The sequence below is a fragment of the Sphaerodactylus townsendi genome, linkage group LG08 (assembly GCF_021028975.2).
Source record: "Sphaerodactylus townsendi isolate TG3544 linkage group LG08, MPM_Stown_v2.3, whole genome shotgun sequence".
NCBI lineage: Eukaryota > Metazoa > Chordata > Lepidosauria > Squamata > Sphaerodactylidae > Sphaerodactylus > Sphaerodactylus townsendi.
Genome location: NC_059432.1, coordinates 49,160,054 through 49,183,484, shown reverse-complemented (window position 1 = coordinate 49,183,484; position 23,431 = coordinate 49,160,054). Strand labels below are relative to the sequence as shown.

Sequence of the window (23,431 nt, the reverse complement as noted above, 5' to 3'; positions counted from 1 at the left end):
ATATGGCAGGGGTCTGCAACCTGTGGCTCTCCAGATGTTCATGGACTACAATTCCCATCAGCCCCTGCCAGCATGGCCAATTGGCATGTATGGCAATATATAACTGTGACAAGCTGTGGTAAAGCTTTGGGATAACATTGTTAAGCAAGCTTTATTATTTTTGAAGGCCTAATTCAGTCTGATGAGACAATAACTCTTTCTCATTTATGTAAATAAGTCTGAATCTGAACTATAAATAAAGAAAATAATTGATTCTTTTCCCTCTAGCTTATTACAGGAAGCTGAGAGCAAATCTGAATTGAGCCAAAACATTTCTGCTCGAGAGCACTTTGTGTTTACAGATACTGATGGACAAGTTTATCACTTAACGGTAGAGGGAAATTATGTCAAAGACAGTGCAAGAATTCCTCCTGATGTGAGTTCATTGCTGAATTTCTGTTTAATCTTTGCCCACTAGTCATTATAAATGGATATGGCTTTCATAATAGATATTTATGAAAAAAGGATTTCATGGAAAAAATCTGCTCAGCAGCATGCAAACTGAACTGAACCTTGTTTTGAAGAACAGGGTACTCAGGAGTATTTTTGGGATATTCAGAAGAAGCTATTGCTGCGAAACAGGACTCCAGCACCCCCCCCCCTTTTCTCCCACTTGTATGCAGACTTCGTTTTGTTTTGATATCCTGTGATGTATTCTGATGGATCATTTATTGTTTTGTACTATGGTCAGTTTGTATTGATACAACTCTTGTGTAAAGTTGATATTTGTTTGCTATGTGTTGGTACTACTCGAGTAAAATTGATTCTAAAGCTTTTTTTACATGCTTTCACAGTTCCCCTCTTTTCTGTGGTGTTTCATGGTTTATTCAGGAATAACTATATATTTATTCTTTATATGAACAAAAATAAGTATAGCATTTTTACAATAAAGTATGTGAGATTTTTTTCAACAACTTGCCATAACATATGAGACAAACGTGTTTGGCGTAATCCAAACGTGGTTGGTGTAGAAGTCCATACCCACCATAAAAGAATTATCTCTATGTATGAATGGAGCATTCGCATATATGAGGGGTGATTTGGACTATGTCAGTAGTCTGATAAAAGAATTCTGAAGTCCCAGTTGCTGTATTGTCCTGCACCACCTACTATGTGAGACAGAATGCTGGACTAGATTGCCTTGTCTGATCCAACAGGATTCTTTTTTATATTCTTATGTGGTTGCTCTGGAGTTGATGAGGTTCCCGGTTGTGTTGTTTTATTTGCCTTTGATTTACAAAACCATGTCCAGGTGTGGTTTTGTGTTGAAGTTAGAGTCATGTAAGTGAAATGCTGACATCCTGTGGTCATGTGACTTTGTTGTAGTTAAATTTTTCACTGTTCTAAATGACATCTCTTGGTTGCACATGTAGACAGTTTCCACCAACGTTATCAGTTCTGATGGTTCTCACCTTGACATTTCAGTGGCTTGGATCCTATGGACCATTCCATGCATGCTAGACAACCTCTGCTTTGGAGCATGCTTCTTGTTCAGTTAGCACTTCCATTTGTGCCAAGGGTACATTTGCAAACTACTGATCTTGAAGAAATAGAAGTGCTAGCAGCTAGAGGAAGAAGGATGCTACTTAGTAGAGGCTGTAAAGAGTTTCACTTTAGAAACCTTATGTACCATCTACGTTTCTAGCATCACTGACGGAAACAGATGAAGTTAATGTTGCAGTAGTGCAGTGAAGAAAACATTGCCTCTGGGCATTTACACCCTAATCATTATTATCTGGCCACCAAATGCTAACACATTGGAAAGTTCCATTGGGCTGTTTCCATTCTTTAAAAGTTAAAGCATCTTTAAGTTGAGATTTATTTTCTTTGTGTTATCCCTCTCTCTTTCAGTAGGCCAATAATCAAGATATTTCAAAAGTCCTTCTCTTTTCAGAAAGGTGTATGTTTTCAGAGATAATGGCAGCTTTCACAAAGACTGGCTATGGTTTAAGGATCTAGCCTCAGATGGCTTTAGTAAATATCCTACAGCAAATATTATGGGCTGCAGAGATAAGAAAAATAGCTACAAAATAACTGTATATATATTGTACCTTTTCCTTGGTTTAATATTCTCTGTTGCTGTGTATTTGAATTCAGACTTTATAAATGCTGGAAAGATTCTAGTCTTTTTGTGTGTGGTTGGTATTGCTCAATGAAGAGTTTTACTGGAATGATAAGTGCATTGGCTTTATACTATGTATAGGGAAGGTGGTGTGTGCAGGTACGAGCACATGATGAAATCATCCACATATTTATTAGGTTTGAAGCCCACTGTACAGATCCACTTTCATATTCTATACTGTCTATAGTGCTAAATGTTATTGGTGGATAGGGGCATAAGGATCAGATAACCTGTGTATGGTATATTTGCTTGTCTGATTTTGGTATCCCAGATACAGGGTAAATTATTCAATCATTGGTTTTTAAAAGTTTATCTAACCTTGACTTCTGTCCTCCGAAGCAAATGTGCTTTTTCTGGTTCCTCGTATTGTCCCACTTTCTTTCTTTCTTTCTTTCTTTCTTTCTTTCTTTCTTTCTTTCTTTCTTTCTTTCTTTCTTTCTTTCTTTCTTTCTTTCTTTTTTGACAATTGAGCTTTGTCACTTCGGGAATTTCAAAGCTTCTATTTAAAAATGTGGGTGACTTAATGCAATAGATAATCACCACATTTTCCATTAGTGGAAGAAACTTCTTACAGCAAAAAAAGAAGGGGCATTTTTGCTGATATCTGCCCTTTCAGATTTCTACTTCAGCAAGGTATCCCCAAGGCTCTACCAATGTCCAGGTGCATGGCACAGAGAAAAGTTTTCTTCCATTAGTGTTGTGCTTCTTATGCTAGATAGGATTCACTTCAATGCATAGGACAATTTGCATGACCCTGTGCTGTTTTTCAAGCAACATAAAGAAAATTCTGGACTCCAGTCAGTATGAGTGTGACTTCCATTTCCTATATTACAAATCAAAGCAATTGTCTTATTAAAGTCCAGATTTACAGATAGTGTCCCAAATGTTTGGCATACTGTCTTAAACAACTAATTATTGTATAGTTAGATATTTATTACGGCTTTTTGGCCAGCCAAATTATTGTATAGTTATTTAGAAATGACTATTTGTGAATTGTATTGTTTGGTATAATTTCTCCTTTTGAAAATTTTGTAGGGCAGTATGGGAAGCATTACTTGCATTGCATGGAAAGGAGATACCTTGGTTCTTGGAGATGTTGATGGAAATCTGAATTTCTGGGATCTAAAAGCCAGAGTGTCCAGGTAAGTATTAGCATATAATAAAGACTTGGGGCATCTCATTTTCCTTTCCCCAACTATTTTCTCTTTCAGAAATTCCCCATAACCTCTCCCTCTTTCCTGCTTTTTTCTCCGCCGACATACCTTTATCTGCTCCCTCGTCTTCAGCTTTCCCGCCTTCCCTCCCCCTGGCAGCTTCTAGCTAGGAAAACTGTGGCCCAGTTCCACAGTTCAAGCTACTGGGCCTGGCTCAATTGTGCATTGGGGAATCTGCAAGGACTTGCAAGAGGGCACCTCATTTCCCGTCCCCCAATCCTTGAATTCCTTTCTCCACTCTGTTTCCTCTTTCCTGTCTCCTGGAACTCCCACACTCTCACTTTTAATCATTCCAACTCAATCATTCCAACTCAACATTCAACAACCAACCTACTTTTTATCTCCCCCCCCCCCCCAATCTTCAGTTGTATTTATTTCCTTTATTTATATATCTAACCTTTCTTCACAGTGGGGACCATAAACAGCTTATATCATTTGCTCTGCTCATTTTTATTCTCATAACAACCTGTAAGAGAGGTTGACCTGAGAGTGAGTCACTGGCCTACTGAATTTCCACAACAATGTGGGGATTTGAATCTGGGTCTCCAGATCCTAGCTTGAAATTCTAACTGCGGCATAATAGTGGATTTTTTGTGGCTGCTGTTGAACAGTAGCAAGCAACTGAGTCTGGATAAATCATTAAATTTGTGTGGTTGCTGGCAGACTTGGACTAGAGTCCTTTCTCAAAGGGTAAAACGGCTGTGGAAAGGGCCCTGTCCTTCCCCCCTGTCTTTTACTGACAGAAACCAAAAATTGAATGCGGACAACACTGTTGTGGTCTTCTAGCAATGGTCACAGAAAGCATTTTTTTTCTCTTAAAGCTATTGTTTTGGGAGGTTTTAATCCCCCGGTGTGTTTTTGTTTTAGATTTTAGATTTTTCTGCAAATGTAGGGCTTTATTCTGGTTTGTGAAATGAACTGTTTTGTCTGCTCATGGCTCCGATCTCTGAGTTTAATTATCCACAGATTTGGTCGCATTAATAACCAGATATATTGATTCCAGCTTTATATAATTCAAATGTTGCTCTGGCCTTGGCACTTTTCGGTGTAAAGTAGCTTCTGTGTTGTTTGGAAAAAATTTAACTATATAAGAAGAACCTAGATAAAATTTTGTGTGGTACAAATATTCTGACATGTCTGAAAATGGTTAGCATTCACACAAAGTAGCTATCATGTAAAGCACTCTGTCCAGGGAACATACATGTGGCTTGATTTTGTAGATCGCACTTGAAATCACTTTAATTTGCTGGCCAAGCTCATTTCATTCCAAGGTAGATCATGAGACTGTATCCCATTTCAAAGGCAGAATATGAGACTATCCTGTTTTAAAAACAAGCACTTCCATATACTGGAACATATAATATGCCAACATCCAAGGCAAGGCCTTTGGTGATGCTGTACTGATTTTTGTGATGAATTGAGAACTCACCATGTTGTACATAATCAAAACAAAAGTAAAGATAGGCCTCAGAAAAAGCAGAGGTACTAAAATAATTGTTTTTGTTCCTCAGACTCCCCCCCCCCCCAATAAACTTCTGTTTAAACATTATTTGAGTTCTGTGAATTTGTGCAGAACCAAAGGCAAACTATAAAAGAGTTACTTATTACTTATATCCTTGTGCTTATCTTCCAGAGGCATTCCCACACACCGGGGCTGGGTGAAGAAGATACGCTTTGCCCCTGGAAAAGGAAACCAAAAACTGATAGCCATGTACAATGATGGTGCTGAAGTTTGGGATACAAAGGAGGTAGTCAGCAATTATTTTTTCCTTTTCTAAGTTTGTTTTGAAGAGAATGAGGGATGTTAATGTGCTTGAGTTGTCATAAAAGATCTTATGCCTTTCCAGACTCTTTCAAACTCCTGTCCATTTGCTTTCATGTATTTCAACTAATTAAGTTTTGTAAACTATTTTTTTTAATTATGAATTTCAGAAAAAAAGGCACAGTGGTGAGAGCCAGTGTGGCATAGTGGTTAAGAGCAGGTGGACTCTAATCTGGAGAACTGGGTTTGTTTCCCCACTCCTGCACATTCCTGCTGGGTGACCTTGGGTTAGTCACAGTTCTTCAGAACTCTCTCAGCCCTACCTATCTCACAAGGTGTCTGTAGTGGGGAGAGGAAGGGAAAAGTGTTTGTAAGCCCCTTTGAGTCTCCTTACAGGAGAGAAGGGAGGTATAAATCCAAACTGTTCTTCTCTTGAAAAATTTTTAATGCTATGCAATTGTGGATTTCCCTTGTTTTTTAGTATTTCTGCGTAATGAATTCTGTGCCATTGTCAAATTATCTGAACATCCATCTTGTCATCCTCCTCTAAAGGAGAACAGTGCTCAGACACTTCCCATGATTTATCGTTTACTAAATATAGTAGAAAAGTGTGACATGCATGTTTAATATCTTGCCCTCTGCAGTCAATTTCCATGAAAGAAAATAATTATATAGTAAATGTCTATGTGTAATTTTTTTAAAAAAAATATTTTTTCTGAACAAAATATTGGTGTATGGCACCTATACAGAGGTGGGATCCAACCAGTTCTCACCACTTCTCTAGAAGTGGTTACTAATTTTTTTCTGAGTGCCAAGAAGGGGTTACTAAAGCAACCTCCCTGCCCAATAGGCACTGGAGATGGGCGTGTGCAGCGGCACCACTGTTTGAATCCCACCTTTTATTAAAATTTTTGGATCCCACCTGCACCTATATCTTGCCTCACCTCCAGAGAGTTCGAAATAACTGTGCCAATACCCAAGATAAAGATTGACAATTGGAAAAGAAGAGAAATAAAATGTGAAAGGATTTGGGTGGTCTTATGATTGTGCAGACATTCATTGATTGCAGAGACATTCACATTCATAGACATCAGAGTCCAAATATTACTAACAGACTTTTAAACGTAGATGTTGACTTTGTAAGATGAGTTTTTAAATCTCCCTCTCCACACTCCAAGAATGATAACATGAAATTTAATTTCAGAAATACTTTATAAAGCCCTTTAGTAAGTCAGTTCAGACATGCAGATAGAGAAGTGTATTGCTTGTGAAAGCCTTTCTAAAGGTGCAGTATGATATATCTTTCAGGTACAGATGGTTAGCAGTTTAAGAAGTGGAAGAAATGTCAACTTCCGAGTACTTGATGTTGACTGGTGTACCTCTGACAAAGTAATCCTAGCATCAGACGATGGATGCATCAGAGTGCTAGAGATGACAATGAAATCAGCCTGCTTTAGAATGGATGAGCAAGAACTGTCAGGTATGCGAGAAAGCTCTCCTTTTTCTCCAAGATTGCAGTAGGTGGCATTTGAAATAGTAGAGGCAGGGATGCTCCTTCATTCAGACTAACAGGAAGATGAGGCAGCATTTTATTTGAACTGATAACTGCATTTCATATTGTAGACATAACATTGTAAATTGTTTTATAAGTGTTTCTCGACCTCATGAGATAAGATTCAGTAGCCAGAAAAGCTTCGCTAAACATTAAGGATAAACTTAACTGTGCGCTTGGTCATAGAGAAAGAGCAATCTCTATAGGCAGTCCCAAAATGCTTGCAAAGTCTTCCGCCAATAGGTAAACGTCTTTGCACTAGAGTTTCCATATTTGTAATAGTTGGAAAGTCCTCTAGTACTATATTGCTGTTTGTTTGTTTGTGTTGCTTCATGTTCCAGAGCTATTTAAATTTTGGCCTTTAAAGGATATTTAATTTGTAATACTAATGGAGAAGAAAATAAAGATCATCCATCTTTTGTAAGTTAGTCAACTCACGGATGAACAAAAAGAGTTTTCTGCCAGATATTGGCTGCTACAATTTTCTCACAATATTAAAACCAGGGGGCATAATTGAAAATTCCTGGGGGAAGAATTAGGACTAATAAAAGGAAACATTTCTTCACACAACACGTGATTGGTGTTTGGAATATGCTGCCATAGGAGGGGGTGATGGCCACTAACCTGGATAGCTGTAAAAGGGGCTTGGACAGATTTCTGGAGAAGTCGATCTATGGTTACCAATCTTGATCCTCCTTGATCTGAGATTGCAAATGCCTTAGCAGACCAGGTGCTCGGGAGCAGCAGCAGCAGAAGAAGGCCATTGCTTTCATATCCTGCATGTGAACTCCCAAAGGCATCTGGTGGGCCACTGCGAGCAGCACAGTGCTGGCTAGATGGACTCTGGTCTGATCCAGCAGGCTCTTTCTTAGTTCTTACCCAAAGAAGGCTGAAACTAGTTTTGTGCACACTTGTTCTTCTTATGCATCACACTGCAGACTGTTTTTCAGAATATTTTGTGGCATGGGAGTCAGTCACAGAAAGAAAAGTCATAACCGTGGTGAATTACATAATATGAGGAATCCATTTGATGCTGGCTATCATTCTAAAATAGATTAAATGTATTTATTTAGGTGATGCTTCTCTGCAAAAGTGGTTTCTCACTTCACACTTAGATAATGAGCAGTGTTTTTATCATCTATATAATAACATAAAGGGCCTCTTTCTCTCTGTGTGGGGCACTCTTTAACAGAATTTGAAAACTTTTACAACGTGGATTCAAGTTCGTACATTTTTAAAATCTACGTCTCTATAGCTATATATCTATGAGAATATGTTTGTGTATTTTACATTGTGTTGTTTTATGCTAATAAAAGGCACTGACTGACTGAGTATATGTTTATGCATGAAGTGCTGTGAAATCCCAGTTGACTCAGTAGGGTTTTCAAGGCAAAGAGCAACAAAGGTGGTTTGCCATTGCCTTCCTTTGCATAGCTACCCTGGTATTTCTCTGTCATCTCTCATACTGGCCAGGACCAACCCTGCTTAATTCCAGGGAATGAGAGAGAGAGGCTGCATCTGTACTTCTAAACCATGTAGTTCAATATATTGTGCTTCCTGATTTCAGCTTGGCGCTCTCTGCTATCCTGTATGAATATTAATGTGCAGGGAGAATAAACAACATATATTATTCCTTACCAATTTACATTTTGATTTATGGTTCCAGATTTTCTATTGCATTTTGTCTTCTCAAATGTATCTCTTTTGGTATTGTGCCCTCTGAATACTCTGGTACTCAAGTAAAACAGCTTGCATTATCTCTGCATTTTAATAAGTGATTCCTCTAGTCCTGCCATGTTATGACTGGCCTCTACCCGGGCCAGGGCTTTTATGGCCCTGGCCCCTGCCTGGTGGAACACGCTTCCATCAGCTGTGCGGGCCCTGAGGGATCTTAGTGAATTCCTGTAAAACCAAATTGTTCCACTGGGCCTTTGGGGAGGCCAGCCGCAGATTCCCCCCCCCCCTTGGATGCCCCCATGTTGTGTGCCTTACCATCATTGACATTGCCGATATAACATCTATTCGGTACCACCTGTCCCCTCCCGGCCTTGGGATCGGGCGCTGTCATTGTCATCACCATAATTGTTTACTGGATATGTAATGCTGCTATGTTCTACAGAATTTTAAGTTAGGAATTTTGATGATGATGATGATGATGATGATGATGATGATAAATAGCCTAGAATTCAAAGTAGCCTTAGGTGAGCCACTGTCTCTTAGCTTTGCAACCGGCTCATAATAGTGAAGCCCTTTTCATGAGCTTGCCATCAAAGTAAACCATATTGGGCTCCGCATACAGGTATGTGGTTAGTGGCATAGATCCAACAAGTCTTGCGATATGATCATAAGTTGAGCTGTAGCTGTCAAGTTCCTTTGAAGACCAGTGGGCTGAAAAGAATGTCATTCTGTTAATCTCCTGTGACTCTATCATATTCCTTGTAGATTGACCCTAATTTTTTTCTCTTCTCTCCCCTCTTACCTTTCCATTCTAGAACCTGTGTGGTGCCCCTCCCTTCTTGTCCCAAGAGCTTCCTTGGCTTTAAAAGCATTCTTGCTGCACCAACCTTGGAATAATAAGTATTCTTTGGATATTTCTCACATGTAAGACATCTTTTTAATATATTCAAACATCTGGGTACATAAAATGGAGAAACATATACTAAAGCTATAAAGGTATACCTCTACAGATGCCTCAAGAGATTTGGGGACTCAATCCCAAAGCAGTTTTATTTCACACAGTTAGAAATAGTTATAGGTTATCATCTAGTGTTGCTAGTCCTATGCAGAGAATGTTTTCTTTCAATTCGCATAATTGCATTTATTTTATATGACTATTGATTCAGCTAGCTCACAAAATGCAAAACATAAGTTGAGTGGTTTGCTGATACTTGTACAGTATTTTGTCTACCTACATATAGCTTTTTGTGCACATGGTGGTTGAGTCCATTCATTTCAGGAAGAAGCAGGTCTGGAGGCATGTGTATGCAGAACCCTGATCTGGAATAGCATGTTCATATGTTTAGTTCAACTTACCTGGAATGTAGTTTGTAATGTCAGCATGACACAGTGTATTTATAAACAGAAAGTGTATTGTGCGTGTAATATGCCATCAAATTGCAGCTGATTTACACCAATCCCAGCAAGGGGCTTTCAAGGCAAGTGAGAAGCACTGCTTTTGTTTCCTCTTTGTTTTCTTCCTTGGAAATCTTTCTTCCGAGTACTGACCTTATTTAGCTTCTGAGATTTGATAAGATCAGGCTACACCCGGCTGCTTTCCCTCCTGAAAGCATGTTTGTGGTATTTAAATTTAGCTGTATTGTATAGTGCTTTTGACATGTTGAAATTGCAGTAAAGCACAGAAATTGAAGCAGGAGTCTTGACAGCTGCCTTTTGAATTGGAGTGAGGAAGAAGGCACAGGTGGACTTCATAGTGTTTTCAAAGTTGTAGATCTTTTAGGGATTTCTCAGTGGCCCTTTCCCCTGTTTCCGTGAATGAAACTAAGGCCCCTTCCGCACACGCAAAATAATGCGTTTTCAAACCACTTTCACAATTGTTTGCAAGTGGATTTTGCTATTCCGCTCAGCTTCAAAGAGCACTGAAAGCAGTTTGAAAGTGCATTATTCTGCATGTGCGGAATGAGCCTAACATTGCTTTGAAAGGGAAAACTTTTACATGTTTTGGAAAGTGGATGCAAGGGATGCCTATAGGCATGCCGATTGGATTATTGGTTACTCTTGGAAGGCCTCCGTAGTCCTGAATTGACCTGGGATACGGAGAGTTGTACAATTATATTTGCTGTCCAATTAAGCTTTTAATTGTATTGTAAAAGACCCTAACATGGCAGGTCCAAGCCCTCGTCTCACTATTTGTACCCCTTCTGAGAGTTGATTCTTTGCTAGACGCCCCCCCTTTTTTAGCATAACAGTGAGTATGTGGTAAATTTAAGAGTTGTGCTGGGTTGTTGAATTTCAGACTGTCTGTACCTGTGTATTAAACTTAATGTTTGCTTTGCAGAAATTATCCAGAGAATGAAAACATTAAAAATTTGCTGCAAGAACAATTGTACTCATTGTCCAAGTAAGCACTTTTTTGTAAAAAGACCCTAACACAGCCTCTCTAAAGCACATAATTCTTTCCAATCAAGGCTCTTTTCCTGTTAAATCAAAAGTTTATAATTAAATAGGGAGGCAATGATCTTAAATTTTGTATTTGCCGGCTGCCCTAGTCAGACTGATAATTTTGTATCTGTATAGTAAAAAAGAATGTTTAACTTAGAACTGGAACAATGGCTCTCAGTCTCATAGTTTTAGATTTCATTTTTCCGTTAGTCCACTTCCTAGCAGTCAAGGTTATGTGGCAGCCAGATCATTGTTAAGTATTAAATATGAATAGTTTTCTGTCTTGATTCAGCACATTCTAAATTAGGGCAGGCTTTTCTTCTTTATTATCTGACTGGTATCCAAAGAAGTAAGCTGTGACTCATACCCTGTCAGAAATTTTGTTAATCTTTAAGGTGCTGCTGGACACTTGCTCTTTTCCCCTTCTAAAATCTGCAATATCTACATGTGCATGAATATGTTGCTTTGCAAATTGCCTATAATATCTGGCTTTCCTTTCTTAGTGACATCAAGGAACTTTTGCTTGATCCAGAGTTCACCCTCTTGCAGCGATGTCTCCTGATTGCGAGGTAACAGAAAGCTTGTTGAAGTCAAAAGCGCTGTCCCTGTCTTGCTGATACTTGCCACATGGTCTGATGCCTGAACATCTAATTGTTTTTCTTAAATGAATTAGATTAGCCTTGCGTTAAAATCATTTAGAAACTTTGTGTGTTAAAATCATTTAGAAACGTGTTTCGATAGTGAGAGATACAAGTTGATACAAGTGTTTGAGTGAGGGCCTGTTATTAAAGGGGGCTGGGCTACCCTGTCTGCTGATGTCTTGTGAGTGAGAGTCAAGACCTGAGAGGATAAACCGTCATAGCTCTCTAGAGATATGAAAAGAGACAAGAAGGGTAGTGATGTATGACAGCCTGACATACTTGTAACCTTGAACCTGAGAGGGCTTGTGGCTGGTGGTGAACACTCCGTGTGAGTGGAGAATGGGCATCACAGTGGAACACTTTCTGTCTGCATTTTTGGAAGAAATAATTCTGGCAGCAAGGTTGTACTACTTACTGTTTCTGTGCAACGTCCTGTTTACAATGCAGGACAGTTTGATAAATAGCCTGCATTTAGCAGTGTTTGCTGTGTTGTTGTTTTTAAATGCATCATTAATTTAGACTTTTGCTTTACCAGACTTTATGGGGATGAATCCGAACTGCATTTCTGGAGTGTTGCTGCCCATTATTTGCATGCTTTTTCCCAGGGCAAAACGTTAATGGCCAAAACAGAAGATCTTTTTTGTCAAGAAAAATGGAGCAGTCCATTAGATATCTGTTATGATACACTCTGTGAAAACTCACATTTCCAGGTATTGCAACGTGTTTTCAACAAAAGCTTTGCTTTTACACAAAACCGTTCCTGCTCTCATTTGTGCCTTTCATATTAAGGAATATGTAACTTTTTATTATTAATGGCATTAGTTAAGTTTATTGTGACATTGCCCACTCTGTTAGGCAGTGGAAATTCTATTTCTGAATGAAGTGGGGATAGGGTTTATTCTTAATTGTAGTTTCCCACCAGATCACAATACTTTCACACAAAATGATGTTGAATCATTATCGTGACAATCTCAGAAACAAATTTAAAAGGTTTGAAGAAACAAGTAGTTGCTCCAAACGTATGTCTCTTAATATATACACAGCCTTTCTTTTTGCATATCTTTAGTGCAAGGGAAGGCTTGTAACAGTTTTCCATGCTGTAATCCAAAAGATCTGAAGCGCTACAACATAAATCACTCGAATTCTTCTGCTTAGTCAATTCTGGATGGTTGCTGTTCTAAGAACATTTAAAAAAGCCCTGCTGTATCAGACCAGTGGTCCATCTAGGCCCACATCCTGTTTACATAGTTTCCCTAGAGGACCAACAACCAGGCATAGAGACCTTCACATCATATTTCCTCTACCTGTAACTATATCTTCAGGCCAGGTCTTCATAGCCGTCCCTTGGCTCATTCAGCGCTCTCCATACTTAACTTGGTGATCCCCCCCCCCCCATCCATTACTGCTTGCCATAGTTCTATTCCCACTACTTTTATCTCAGCTCCTTTAATGTTCTCTCCCTTCACTAGCATTCATCAAAAACTTTCCACTTTTATGCATTTTCTTAGCCCAGCTTTTGTTCTGTACCTGCTAACAGCAGAATTCACTAATCACCAGCATACCTCGACATGTGAAAGTGATGTGGTTGTGTGGCTGCATATTGACTTTACAACATAAAATATATGGATTAATGATCTTTGTAATCACCAGGGAAGCCTTTGTATATAGCAGTGAGTCTTACAGTTGTTATGAATAATCAATTTTCATAACTGTTTCAATATGATTATTTGCAGAAATTCCAGCTTGACAGAGTCAATCTTCAAGAAGTTAAGAGATCAAATTATGACCATACCAGGAAGTGTACCGACCAGTTACTTCTATTAGGCCAGGTCTGTGTAGCCTGTTTGGGCCTTTTATGGTCTCATCTATTCAAATCGGATAATAACATGGCTTAGCAAAGCAAAGGTGGCAAGGGGAGGGGGGTGTTAAATGGCACTGACACTACACAAAGGACATTGACACTAGGCAAAGGGGAGTTTGTTTTTATTTATTTCCTTCTTTTTTAAAGCCTCTTAAATTAGTTTAGGGTAGGTTTTCCAAGCTGATAGGATGACTTGAAAATCTTGCAATGTTTTTACCCTTCTCAGACTGACAGAGCTGTGCAGCTACTCTTGGAGACAAATGCAGAGAACCCTTATTACTACTGTGATTCACTCAAGGCATGTCTAGTCACAACAGTCACTTCCTCAGGTCCTTCTCAAAGTACTATAAAACTGGTAGCGACAAACATGATTGCAAATGGAAAGCTGGCAGGTGAGATGTTCATCTTCCTGGATCTCATAAGAAAGAAATTGGGGAGGTTTTACTATGGCTGGTTTTCTTGAATGCCAGTCATGCTGAGCTCAGTGTAGCCAGTCCTAGACACATAAATAGAGAAGGATAGCAAACCACTGCTGAGAAAAAGTATATACTTGGCCTGTCTACTTCAGACTAGGTTCTGAGACCTCTCTTTAGAAAATGACTCTTGACAAGTGAAAGTGATTGTAATTGTATTTTAAAAAACAAGCTTTTTTCCCTCTTGGGCCTCAGTGTGCCATGTACAATGAGCGGGAGAGTGAACTGAGTTAATAATAGTCTGGAATCTTCCACTGTCTCTGCACAGTGTGGTATGATCAGTCATTGCTATTTATGAGTTTCATGCCTGTGTTATGCATCCATTCCTATGTGTGTGTGATTATGTGTGTGGAAAGCTTGATTTGTTCAGGACCTAATTTGAAGAAGTATTTCCATTCCATTAATTAATTATATCTATACAGCTGATAGGTATTTAGGCAATACAAAGTTAAATAAAAATGCAAAACTATTAAAATGCAGCACATAACAAAATATACAAAACAAAATTTCCAAGCTGAAACCCCAGTGGGGTCTCCAACTGTGTACTAACTAGCAGATTAAAGCAAAAGTGAAATTTTAAACCATTCTCAGAGTAGAAGGCTAGTGTTCCACCGTAATAATAAATCTGTATTTAAATAACTATTCTGAAGCTTTAGAATTACAGATATATATTTGGCAATGGGGGAGGACAATAAGGAAATGGAGTAAGCAAAGATGCTCACAACTTTGCTTTCGTACCAGGAAAGAAAAAAAACCATGCTGGATAATTTCTTGAGTCACAATTACAAGAGGTATTCAGGCAGGATACTGGAGAATCTTCAGATAGTTCTGCAGTTGGCAAAGCATTGAATTTTAAGCTCTTTTACATTGCAAAATTCTGGCAGGATAAAGCTGATCTGGGAAACTGCCCTTTGCCCACATACTTAAAAAATAAACATATGGCTATTAAAGTAGAGAGAAAAAACCTGAAAAAATGACTTACAAAACCCAGTGCTGTAACTAAATGTATTTTGTTTAAAATTTTCAATGATCTATTGGTTTCTTTGCAATGTTTTTCAAAGTTTGCAATATAGAAAACAACCATTTGGGGGTGTGCAGCGCAAAAAATGTCCAGGCAGGAGGCCTTGGTCTTTGAACTTCAGAGACAGCTGTAGTCAGGGTTTCTCTCCCTAAGTGGCAGGGGAGACTCAGGCTGCTTGTATTGGAATTGCAATTTATTAAGCTTAGATGATTTCTTTTTCAGAGGGTGTTCAGTTGCTGTGTTTAATAGATAAAGCCGCTGATGCCTGTCGTTATCTGCAGACCTATGGTGAATGGAATCGAGCAGCATGGCTTGCAAAAGTAGGCAATGTTCTCAGTTATATTTACAGTCGTACCCTAAGCTACTTTTTGTTTAATACTGAATCACTTGCGTATAGCAGATAAGCTAGGAAGATAAAAGATGGGATTCTCATAGTTCATTCACAGTAGGGCAGAAGTTCAGAACCTCTGAATGCTTAATGTGGGGTGAGAAAAGACAACCATGAGTTCCTCCAATGCTTACAGAGGCATGCATTTTGAAACACTGGTGACAAACTTCACATTAAAAGAGATATTTGGAAGAAGATTGTACAGTTCCTAAAAACAGAGGCTGATTCCGCATGGGCCAAAAACAGCAGTGTGAAAACGGTGTGAAAACAGTATAAACCCTTTTACACCGTTTTAAACCCTTTCACGTCGTTTTCACCCCGTTTTCACACTGCTGGTTTTAACCCATGCAGAATCAGCCAGAGTGAAATTAGGAGGAAGGAGATTATAAACCAACATACTTGGCTTCATGTGATTGCTGCTTATAAAAATTGGCTACCTAGATTTGCAGGTATTTTCTAACAGAGGGCTTGGTTTCCCTCAGACTGTCTGACTTGTGGTTAATTAGTTGTCGGTGGTTATTGACTCTTTGGGGAATAAAATATTTAGAGAACAGACTCAGGCTTTGTTTTATCCTATTTGCCTTTTCCTCTCATCTGGCCTTATCTTCATCTCATTTTTTACCTTTCATTACATCCTTCCCCACCCTGCTACTTTCCCACCGCCCAGCTCCTCATTCCACTCATGTCTTGTTCTATTTTGTACTGGTTGTTATGGGTTCCTGATTTCTGGCCCAGCTTTCTGTCACCTGTTTCTTGCTGGACCACTCTCTGTGCTTCACTAGAAGCTCCCATTTTAAGAACACATGTATATTCCTAAGACATGCTCTTGCAAAGACTTGGTAGAGTTCACTATGAAAATTTTAGATTTGCAACAAAAAAAGTCTTTTTAGTGAAGTTTTGATAAAACTTTTAGTATCACCGTGCACAGGTCTGAAACAGTCAATGTATCTAATAGTCAATATGCCCCCATCTGTGGATACTTAAATCTGTGAATCAGTGTAGATGCAAAACACACATTTCTACAAATAAGAATCCTGAAACATAAAACTGGGGCTCATGAGACTGACCCTCAGAGCAAGGTGGGTATAAGGATGGGATCCCTTCCCCTACCCCCAGTCTCACAGGTTCCCATTTATATTTCTAATTTTCCAAATACCTGGGATTCTTCCCCATTATTTGCCAGATTTTTTAAAATAAACTTCTGACCAAAGGAACTAGCTGGTACACACTGAAAGCAGTTTGCCAAAAAATAATTATTGTGTCTCATTGTCTGCATTGGATGATCTGATGTGGACTCTAAAACTCAATCATATATTTCCAATCTCCCATAGGTTCGCCTGAACCCAGAGGAATGTGCTGATGTTTTGAAGCGTTGGGTCGACCATCTTTGCTCTCCACAAATCAATCAGAAATCCAAGGCCATCCTTGTTCTTCTTTCCCTAGGTTGCTTTGTAAGAGTGACAGAGATGCTGCACAGGTAATCTGGGTCTTTTGTGTTGTTGTTCTGCCTTCTATGTATTTGATTATGTATTAGCTATTTCTTTGCAGGTAGAGACTCAGAGCTATTTACAATCATCACAGTTCTGAAATAAGCAGCAAGGAAACACAGAAACAAAAAAAGAGATGCAGCAAGGAGAATTATGCAGCAGTAATTCTTTTACGTCCTTTTTAACATTAAAATGCCTCTCTTTTGCTGTAAAGGAAAGTTAAGACTATTTCTGCTATGGTCACTCTACTGACATTACTTGTTGAGGGAGCCAGAGTCTATGCTTGTTCCGTACATTCTTGCTCAGGACAGAGAGGCTGAATCCTTGGCTGTTCTAAAGTTTGGCATCAAAGACCTCATTGAGTGATCTGAATTTCTGTGGCAAATGTGTTAAGGGGCCTTGCTAGATAGTGGCAGGAAGCACTTTAAGCTGTCTTTATATCCTGTTTGTCTCTTCTTCAACAGCATGAGGTATTTTGACCGGGCTGCATTATTTGTTGAAGCTTGCCTTCAGTATGGTACCATTGAAGTTAATGAAGATGCAAATATCCTTTTGTGAAAGTATGCACCGAGTGTCTGTCACTTTCAGTTTTAATAGGGGTGCCAGCAGCAGCTAGAATGCTTATGTGGTATGTCCATATTTAATTACTCAGTCTTAAGTGGAAAAGAAGAGAAAATAAGCATTTTTAAGAAAAAGAGAGTGACACTTTCAGAGGAAGTTAACTGAAGCAAAGAATCCAATGAATGAGCAATCAGGGCACGGGAGATTCTAGCTATGCTTTTTATGTTATAAAACAGTGTTCACTTGTATTTATTTAGTTAGTTAGTTAGTTGTTTACAAAAATGTACATCCCACCTTTCTACCCATAGGTTCACCAAGATGGCTAACAATTGAAAGGAGACCATAAAATGCACCATAATACTGAAACCAAAAGTAAAATACACTTATAAAAACAGAGAGTCTGCAATTAAAGTGTAAGGCAGGAAGGATGGATCACCAAGGGAATGCCAAACAAACAACAGCAGCAGCAAGTCTTGACTCACTGATAGAAAACAGTGTTATATATCGATACATGACTTGAACATCCTAGGGCAGGGGAGTTTCATAAGTTTGTCGTGATGAATTGGAAGGCCCTCTTTTGAGTTGCCACCTCCCTAAGCTGGGCATTAGAAGACGAGTGTAGTGGATTTGTATGGGAGTAGGTGGTCCAAAATATGCTGGGCCCAAATCATAGAACTTTAAAGGTTTAACTAGGCTCAGAAACAAACTTGGAAGCCAGTGTAGATGGACCAAAAGTGGAGTGATGTAGTCGCTATGACTCAGTCTTAGGTAATACCACCTTTAACTACTTTGCCAAAGGGGTGATAGAGATCTAACATTTTTGTTTCCATTAATTCAGTTATATGTTTCTTAATCCTTATTTTACAAAAATTAATCCAGGCAGTGTTTGCAGATTATGCCAGAAGCTTGAAGACTCTGGGTTTTTTGCAGGCTGCAATTTTGTTTGCCTCAAAAGCAGGGGCTGCCGGCAAAGATTTGCTGAATGAACTCCAACAGCTTAAAGAAGAAGGACTTACAGAGTGACAACCCTAAATGAACCACTAAAGACTGAGATTTTCTGTCAGATTGAATCATCAATGCAGTAACTCTTTACAGGCGATAAAAAGGATTATTTTTCAATGAAACAAATGTTCTTGGTCACACAGAAATTATACAGAACATCATGTGTGAAGGCTTTTACAGTTGATTAAGATAGCTTGGTTAACGTTAAGCAAAAGATTATATTTCACTTTGACCAAAAGTTCGGAATAAAAGGACAAAAAATGCACATGTGTAAGATGTTTCAGGAAAGTTATGAGAAATCATATAACTAGGGCCAGTCCAAGCCATTTTGCTGCCTCAGTCAGCTATGCTTCATTAGGTAAGAGGTGCTGCCCAAAATCCTTAGCAAATGTTGTAGCTGATAAGACAAAACTTTCAGATGGTACAAATACATGCACCATACAGCATTCTCTGCAACATTGGAAAATAGGCAAGGATGGAAAAACTTACTTTGAATAATAAAATGATCAGAAGATCAGGCACTCAAGACTTTTTGAAGTGCAACTTAAAAATGGGTTTGCTCTTTTTGTAGGATTTAAAAGTCAGGTTAGCAAATCTTCATAACAGGAATATGTCTTAAAACAATAAAGAATTGAGAAATTTGAGATGGTTAAGCTCAAGTGATACTTCAAAAGGTGGTTCACATGCAAATGTTTAAACCTTAATTTTCTTGTGAGACTGATTTTTTGTCAATCCCTGATGTTTCTTAAACTTAAGCTTGTTTGACACTTTCTGGAAACTTAAGTTTCTTTTTCAAAGTGGTTCTTTAGTGACAGGAGTTAGGAACATCAACACACATGGGTGCTCAAACTGGCCTAGGATCACTTGGTTCACAAGAGATATTTGTTAAGAATCTTAAACCTTAGAGCTATTTTCCCGAGATAACTGTTGATGGATCCTGTCCTGGTCCCAAAATATGTTCCTTTTCACTCCTGATGAGAAATTCTCCACCAGACAATTTACAGCTAACACTGCTGTTTCCCATTTCTGTCTATTAACTTCTCTCTAGGTCAACGGTCAGTTTCTTAACTATCAAAGTTTTAACTGCAACTAGCACAATTCTGTTCAAACTCCCTGCCAATCACAGTGGTTCAGCAAGCAGGACAGTTCTTTAGAATACAGCTGTCCATCGCAGGGGCAGGGTTTAGAATTTAATACTCCTTCATTAGTCTCCCCTGAAAATATTGCTCTAAGCAACTATTTTAAATTGTGTGTTTATTTGGCACTAGAGTTGACACTGAGACTTTACTCACAGCTATGCAAATAGAAAGAAAACAAAACTGTCAAAAAAAATTTTTTTGTTCAGGCTCTGATGTCTAATCACAGTTCAGAGAGCTGGGCAAAAGCACCCAAATGCTGATACTTCCAGAAAAATATGCAGCCTCTGGACTAACCTACTTGGGAGATCTAAGAGAAACTCCCAAAGATTGGGAGCAAATTTGTTGTGTTTGTTGTATCACATCTGGGGAGTTGTCAGTCTGACTAAGGTAAAGCATACTGGGAGCAACTTGATATTCATTTAGTAAGCTCTTCCAACTCTTACTCCTTTACTTGTATTAAGGAAATGATGGAGCAAATGCATATGTCGTCTTGATTTAAACTCCTTTAATATCAGTTTATATCCTTCACATTCTTTGCATTCCATGTTTTTTTGCAGTATTTTCTTTGTGACATTCCTTTTTTCCAAGCACTTGTAAATATGTAGTTTTGTCCACTGGATTAAGTTATTGATCAGTTAATAGTGTGATAGGTTGCTGTGGAACAAATGTGTCGGTCTTTAAATCATAGCAACTGCACTCTTAACATGAAGTAGTGCTTTGGAGCAACAAGGAAATAATGAAGAACTGTACCAACAGGAGAAGAACAAAGTGACTCCTTACAAGTGCTCATTTGCTTGTGTTTTCAGAGGCATCTCTGGAAGCTGGATAATTGATTGTCAACAAAGTGTAATGTGTGTTGGACTGTGAATTCATTTAGCTGTCTTTGAAAATCTCTTCAAGCTTTGTACCATATTGGTTGGTTTGTAGGATCAGTAAGCTAGGCAATCATTAGATTTGTCCCCTGTCGTTTAATCCATAGGGTGTGATTTCAAGAGCTCAAGGAATAAGAGCCTGAGAATAGTACTATCCTTGTCTTACTGATTTCCTGAAGCACGCCCTTACAATGGTTCAGCTCTTCAGTGCTTTAAAGATTCTTGTGGATAATGACTGTTGAATGAATGTGTTGCTTCCATTGCAAGTGACCGTTGCTAATATGGTAGCCTAAGTAAAATAGTGGATCTAGTGCTTATTGCCCCAGCAGTAAAACCATTCTAAAATAATCCCAGATAGTTATATCTTATATATTGTGCATCTCAGGCATGGTGATAATCAGGTGAAAATATTAATCATCCAGCTATTCTCTTCAACCTACCAGATCTGTTCCATGGCTTTGGATAGAAATAGTAGATCTGTACACGCACATGTCTACAGGTCTGATGCCTCCACTGATGAGCATGTAACTGTTACTCACTGCCATATCAGCAGACACCTTTGCATCAGTTTGGAATAGAATAACTATGTAGAGGAATATGTTGTGGTTTTTTGTTCACTATAGAATTCCCCCATCCTGTGTATTGTCTAGTAGACCAAGCTTTCTGTTTTGGAAATGCAGGCCAAAAATACACAAGTGAAGTGTGAAATAATCTTGCACATGAAATTTGGTTGATCCTTAGTCATTACTACTGCTTATTTTAGTATTCATATAATCTCAGTGTGTAAGACTTGACCATTTCTAGATGTCTTTCAGAAGCCCATAGTAAGTTTTGCCATCTTTCCTTCCCTTCTTTCTATGTGTCTGCTTTCAGTGCTGTAAATTGTCTGCCCTTCTATAATGCTGTTTTTCTCACTCTAATCATCCAAAAGGCATAGATCTTCTTCAGGAAGCTTAATTCTTCTTTTCTTAAATGCATATGACACATAGAGTACAATCCATGGAAGAAAGGGAGAAATTGTTGAGCTGGTGTGATCGTGCTGCCGATGTCATAGCCAGTCCAGATAGTGCAAGTGGTACCTATGCAATCAAGAGGGGGCACTAATGCTGGTGGCAGGGCATCATGTTGCTCTGTGGTGCCCAGGCGCAAACACTGCCACTATGCACAAATTCCTACACTGCAGGAGTTCATGGCGGTGCTGAGGCGTCCCCGGGGATGGAACAAACTTTAGTCAGTTTCCAAAGGGCTTTCAGCCCAGGAACATCCTCTTCAGCTGCCAGCAACACAGCATAGCCCTTTTGATTGCAATGGTGAGTTTCAGGTCTTTGCTTAGTTCCCCCCCCCCCCCCCGCCCTTCCTTTCATCACCTCCCCATTCCTCTCTGGGGGTGGTGCATCTAAGTATCCCTGGCTGCCATGAAACTATCCCCCCTCCTGTGGATTGTGTTGCCTGTTTCTTACAGGTACAGAGCAGTCCCTTCCCCCCCCCCCCCCGCCCATAACTACAAATGTGTGAGCATGTTTTTTCTAATTTCACCCAGGATAACACCTTTAAAGGGGAAGAAATGAATCAGGAATGTTCATTACATAATTATCTATATATAAAGGGAATATATTGTTTAGACAACGTGGATACAGTTTTGCCTTTGAATTTTTTTCTCAATGCACATTATGCCTTAAAATGTGTAATTTTCCCCAGAGTTTTCTAATTGCTAATTTAACGGAAACAAGGAATTCACAGCTGCTTTTTGAACTTCAATTCCTTCGCAAGATGTTTGGGGAAGCTGAGGGTCATTGGCAACCACTGGCATTGGCAACCATGGAGACATAGCGCATATTTAGGTCCTTGTTAAGGCTTATATAAATTTAGCATTAAACAAAGCTAGCAGTCATACTTGTAATAAGGAGTAGGCTAAGTAAATGTTGGTTTATATTATTAACATAGCTTATGTTAATCCTTATATTGAGTAGAGTATTAGTTCTCAGTAGTTTTCAGCACTTCTATTATAGTACTTGCAGTCTTCAGTAGCAGACTTCATTAATACAGCTGTGCAGTTTTCATGCTATGAATTGATTTCAGGATGTGTTGCCAGGTTTTAATCTTTTATACTGGATGTTGCTGATGTTGAGGAAAGACTTACTTTCACTGGCTATATTTTTGTGTATGTTTTAGAGTCCAATCCTACACATGTTTACCGAGAACTCGGTCTTACTGGGTACAGTGAGATTTATTTATCAAATAAATGTGTGTAGGATTACAGTCTTAAGAGTAGAATCTGTATATTTTGCACAACATGGAAGTGATTTCTTTTATGAAGGGATCTCTTGTACAAAGATGAATTAATCATTATAAAAATGATTTCTTATTAAATAAGACACAGGTTATTAAAATCAGCATTAAAACTGTTAGATTTGTTGTGATTTAATTACATACATTTAATTACATACTATACATTTATGATTTTAAAACATACTTTAATGAAAATTCAGTATGCATATACTTCACTAGCATTGATAGCAATGACATTTTTTTGAAAATCTGACTTGATTACTTGTAAATTGTTCTGGATTCTTCCCGCAGGTAGTATCATGATTTCCATTGAATACTGTGAAAAAGTTCAGGAATAAATAGTTTTGATTTTATGTTAGATGTATTACATCATGGCTTAAGAGGGAGAGGCTATGTTGCAGCAGACTGCTAAAAAAATGAAAGTGGAAGAAGGAAAAGCTGAACAGGCAGAGGCCTCATAATTGAAGCAGAGCTGGAATGGGATAAAGAGTAGGGTCTCATGTAGGCAGGCAAGGAATTGACAGACAAAGAAAGATACTTTGAAGGCTTGCTGCTGAAAGAAAAAATTGAACAAACTGGATAAAGTTCTCAAATCACCTGAATTGATCCCTTCAGGCCAAAAACACTTGAGAACAATTATCTGACCCACAAGGGGGGGGGGGTATAAACAAGATTATTGTCAAACAGGCACATGGTAAAGAACCTAATAGGGTATCTTAGAAACTGCCAGACTATTGGCACAGGAAAGTACTTTAAGCAAGAATTAAATTTCTTAAAGCATACTTGAGTAGAGATGTAAAATGCTGTATTTCACAGGCGAGAGATCAAATACCGTATATACTCGCGTATAAATCGACTTTTTCAGCACATTTTTGTGCCCCAAAAGCCC

At 38.7% G+C, this 23,431-nt stretch overlaps 1 protein-coding gene across 1 annotated transcript in view; it reads left to right on the top strand.

Moving 5' to 3' along the window:
• WDR11 (WD repeat domain 11) overlaps positions 1–22,658 on the top strand; it is a 68,743-nt gene extending 46,085 nt beyond the window's left edge. Inside the window, exons 16-29 of the mRNA XM_048506557.1 lie at positions 268–415; positions 3,197–3,303; positions 5,009–5,123; positions 6,446–6,617; positions 9,182–9,290; positions 10,705–10,767; positions 11,312–11,377; positions 11,985–12,159; positions 13,183–13,278; positions 13,537–13,702; positions 15,027–15,124; positions 16,524–16,669; positions 17,144–17,223; positions 18,106–22,658. Of these exons, the coding sequence (XP_048362514.1) occupies positions 268–415; positions 3,197–3,303; positions 5,009–5,123; positions 6,446–6,617; positions 9,182–9,290; positions 10,705–10,767; positions 11,312–11,377; positions 11,985–12,159; positions 13,183–13,278; positions 13,537–13,702; positions 15,027–15,124; positions 16,524–16,669; positions 17,144–17,223; positions 18,106–18,263 (1,699 nt within the window). The 3' untranslated portion in view covers positions 18,264–22,658. The remainder of the gene's footprint in view (positions 1–267; positions 416–3,196; positions 3,304–5,008; positions 5,124–6,445; positions 6,618–9,181; positions 9,291–10,704; positions 10,768–11,311; positions 11,378–11,984; positions 12,160–13,182; positions 13,279–13,536; positions 13,703–15,026; positions 15,125–16,523; positions 16,670–17,143; positions 17,224–18,105) is intronic.
• Positions 22,659–23,431: the final 773 nt, after the last annotated feature.